General features: G+C 38.6%; 1 protein-coding gene across 1 annotated transcript; it reads right to left on the bottom strand.

Annotated features, from left to right (window-relative positions):
* Positions 1-223: 223 nt before the first annotated feature.
* LOC121938591 (probable imidazolonepropionase) lies at positions 224-3,281 on the bottom strand. Its single transcript, XM_042481811.1, has 4 exons — positions 3,193-3,281; positions 2,938-3,098; positions 2,147-2,298; positions 224-623 (listed from the first exon to the last, which is right to left on the bottom strand). Exons 1-3 carry the CDS (start codon positions 3,259-3,261, stop codon positions 2,193-2,195), a joined length of 336 nt encoding a protein of 111 aa, XP_042337745.1. The 5' UTR covers positions 3,262-3,281; the 3' UTR covers positions 224-623; positions 2,147-2,192.
* Between the last annotated feature and the right edge of the window lie 296 nt (positions 3,282-3,577).

The following is a 3,577-nucleotide window of genomic DNA, read 5'->3' as shown; positions in this document are numbered from 1 at the left end:
GAACATGTTAAACATGCTTATAGGCCAGGGTGCGGCCGTTTGCATGTTCATGAAAGGGTTCATTTCCCTCGAGGGGAATAAACAGCTTGGGTTAGGATGTGGGTGCAAGTCATACTATAGCATGTCATTCAAAATGACACAAAAAAGTCATACAATTACATGTTATTCAGATTTAAGATTGAAGGAACAAAAGATAACAAAAGAAAATCAGTGAATGAGATAGTAATTATAAATCCGAGAGACCACATTAAATTTTATTTATGAAGAATGCTTTTATTCAAAATGGTGTCTTTCCATAGGCATGGCCTTTAACAACCAAATACTCAGTCCTTTATCTATGTTTTGAATGTCAGAGGCAAATCTCAAAAATTAAAAATAACAACAGACATTACAATACAAATGCTACCCATTAGAAACACTAGTTTAACAGACTGAACGAATGTGAAATAAAAGGGTTTAGTGGCACATATTGTAACTGGCTTGTTTTTACTATGACATAAAAGTGAATATGTAACTAATATTAACACGTTGGAAAAATCGTGTTAATCCCATCAGGCGTCATACCTCTTTCCTGCCCAGTGGATCTGTTGGTAAAGCGTCATCGAGAAAGCCATACCAAGGAGCTGGGAAGACAAAAAAACAACAACCAAAAATCATGTCAACATCATAATATAGCATGTCAAAAAAAAGTGGCAGAAAACCACATGCTATAGTATGACTTTTTGGTGCTGTTGGGAGACCAGCCAAGAATGGAAACTCGCACCCAGATTCCCCAAAGGGAAATGAAGCCCTTCATGAACATGCAAACGGCCGCACCCTGGCTTATGAGCATGTTTAACATGTTCATGAATCAGCAGCAGCAGCTGTCTGAGCGATCAGTGACAGGAGACCACATGTGGAGGGGTGGAAACTCCCCTGGAGCAGGAGAAGAAAGCTGCTACCCAAACATGACACCTCAGGCAGCAGGTGGGAGATCCTCCTCGAATATGCCACCCCAAGGCCAGCCAATGGGGAAAGACAGACAGTGGAGAGAGTCAAGATGGGAAGGACCTCCAGATAACAAGGACCAGCAGATCACTGCGTGGGCTTTTTGTGCTTCTGCTTTATTTTGCTTAAATCTTGTGATAGACAGTATATATAGCTCCTGTAAAAGGGAGTGAGGTACAACATGCAGCAAAGCTGTGGCGGCGAGGACAGAGCCTCTGCACATGGGGCGCCCGCCCCACCACCCAAGCCACCTGGCGCCCCGCTTCTGACATTTTTATCTTTTAACTTTTTTCAACCATCCTTGGGTGTTAAAATTTCATCCTTCTGAGAATCTGGTGAGAGGCTAAAAAGACCAAACAAGACAAAAAAGAAACAGGTTGCAGGACAGCAGCAAACTTTCAGTTTTCAGGCTTCGGCTGACCACAAGTAATAAAAAGTCACAAAAAAACAAGGGTGGGTAGTACTAGAGGTACTCCCAGAGCCACCCTGGATCCCCCAAGAGGGGACGGGCCAGAGACACTCCCTTGGCCCAGGTTGTAGGGGGTTTATCCGGGTCCGTGCAACTATGAACGCCATGCTATATATATAGTATGACTTTTATGTGCATTTTTTAACAAAATGCTACAATAAGACTTTCTGGTGCGATTTTGAACAACCTTTCCAGTTTTCTCTAATACCAGTCCATCCAAATTAAATATTGCACAAAACGTGTCAGAAAATCATCATGGTATAGTATGCCATAAAAAAAGCATAGCAAGTCATAAGGATTTTTTTGAAGTCACGGGATAGTATGCCATAAAGATTTTTTTAAGTAATAATACAATATGTCAGGATTTTTTTTCAGTAGTCATAGTATATTATGTCATAAAAATAATCATATGCCACAAACATTCAGAAAAAATATAGTCATAGTATTGTATGACAAAAGTCATAGTTTAGTATACCTTACTTTTTTAAGACAAAGTTAGTAGGTCTTCAGTGTGCCATAAATTGAGTAGAAAATTAAGTAGTAAATTACAGTATGCCTTAAAAATGTTGAATAAAAAGCCATACTGTAGTATGTATTATTATTCTTTAAAAAATTGTCATAGTAAAAGTCGCAGTATCATTGTTGCCATCATTGTTGTAGTAAGGTTTACCAAGAAAAATGTCACGTTACCTTTCTATCAGAGTTATTGATGGCGCCTCCACCAGTTCTTCTCTGGTTATAAGTCCGTGGTTTTGTCGTTATCAACGACGACGTTGCCCTTGATGACAACGTAACGGATGAGCTCCTGATGTCCTCCCAGCTGGTAGATCAGATGCTCCCATCTGCAATACAGGAGATAGGATCCGTTTACATTTAATATTAACACACAAAGCATGCAGTTATCAAACAGTGAGTACTGAATGCCAGCGGACAAGTGAAATTAACATTAACACTCAGACTGCTAGGGACATTTTTTAATAAACATAGATTAAAAGATGTCTCTTTTCTATTTTATATATATATTCATACATATCTTAGTACAGTGTGTCATAAAATGTAAAACAGTAATACAAATTTAGATTAAAAAGACAGTCAAAAAAATCTAAAAAGTTATAGGGTAGTATGCCATTTAAATATCATAATCATTTTCATTGATGGCAACATTTCAAAAACAGATTTTTTTTTAATATGAACGGTAATAGTTCATTATGTCACAAAAAATCAAAATATAGTATGTAGTAGTATGAAATATTTACTTATTTTATTGTTTATGATGATTTCACTGTGGTCTGTGACAAAGATTTCATACGAAAAATCACACATTTTCCACATAAATCTGTACATTTTAAATCTGAAGACAAATAGTCATCAATTAGTGAAGATATCAAATGTAGCAGAGTGCAAGTACCTATAATTACAGTACTTGAGTAGATGTACTTCATTACTTTAACCACTGAACCTTATATATACAGCATATTTACCGTGTGGTGTTGAGGACCAGCAGGTCTCCGTGTTTGTTGACCTCCAGTGATCCGTGTGTGTGGGAGCGTCCGAGGGCGTAGGCTGCATTGATGGTGGTCGCGGCCAAAGCCTCGGGCATGGACATCCTCATATTGACGCAGGCCAGGTGCATGACGATCGGCTGAGGAGGGACAGGAGACAGAGAGAGGACGACACAAATAAACGGAGGACAGGGACGAGGCTGTAACCATCATGCAACACTCGCGTTTCCTCACCATGGAGCAGCAGTAGGCGTTTGGGTTGAAGTCGCTGCCGAAAGCGACGATCACGCCAGCGTCCAGCATGTCTCTGGCCCGAGGCTGAGGCAGCCTGAACACACAAACCATGAGAAAACTCACAGCTATGCCAAGTGTGTATATCTGTGTGTGTTATACAGTTGTGGAGGAATTATTCAGATCTTTTACTTAAGTAAAAGTACTAATAGTACACTGTAAAAATACTCAATTACAAGTAAAAGTCTGAATTCAAAACCTTTAAGTAAAATAATAAATGTTTAATCATGAAAATGTATCAAAGTATTAAAGGTAAATGTAATCAAATAAACAAATGGCTGCTGTGACTGTTTTATTCTTCTTCTTATTATTATTATTATATTCTATA

The sequence above is a fragment of the Plectropomus leopardus genome, unplaced genomic scaffold (assembly GCF_008729295.1).
Source record: "Plectropomus leopardus isolate mb unplaced genomic scaffold, YSFRI_Pleo_2.0 unplaced_scaffold303, whole genome shotgun sequence".
Lineage (NCBI taxonomy): Eukaryota > Metazoa > Chordata > Actinopteri > Perciformes > Serranidae > Plectropomus > Plectropomus leopardus.
Note: the sequence above shows the minus strand (reverse complement) of the source record. Positions and strands in the feature narration are given on the sequence as shown.

Bases quoted from the DNA above. Each gene is read 5' to 3' on its own strand.
- LOC121938591 (XM_042481811.1), bottom strand. From the start codon at position 3,261: ATGCTGGACGCTGGCGTGATCGTCGCTTTCGGCAGCGACTTCAACCCA. The intron at 3,099-3,192 runs GTGAGGAAACGC...GTCCCTCCTCAG, and splicing joins ACGCCTACTGCTGCTCCATG to CCGATCGTCATGCACCTGGC. The intron at 2,299-2,937 runs GTAAATATGCTG...CCTGTATTGCAG, and splicing joins CTGGTCCTCAACACCACACG to ATGGGAGCATCTGATCTACC.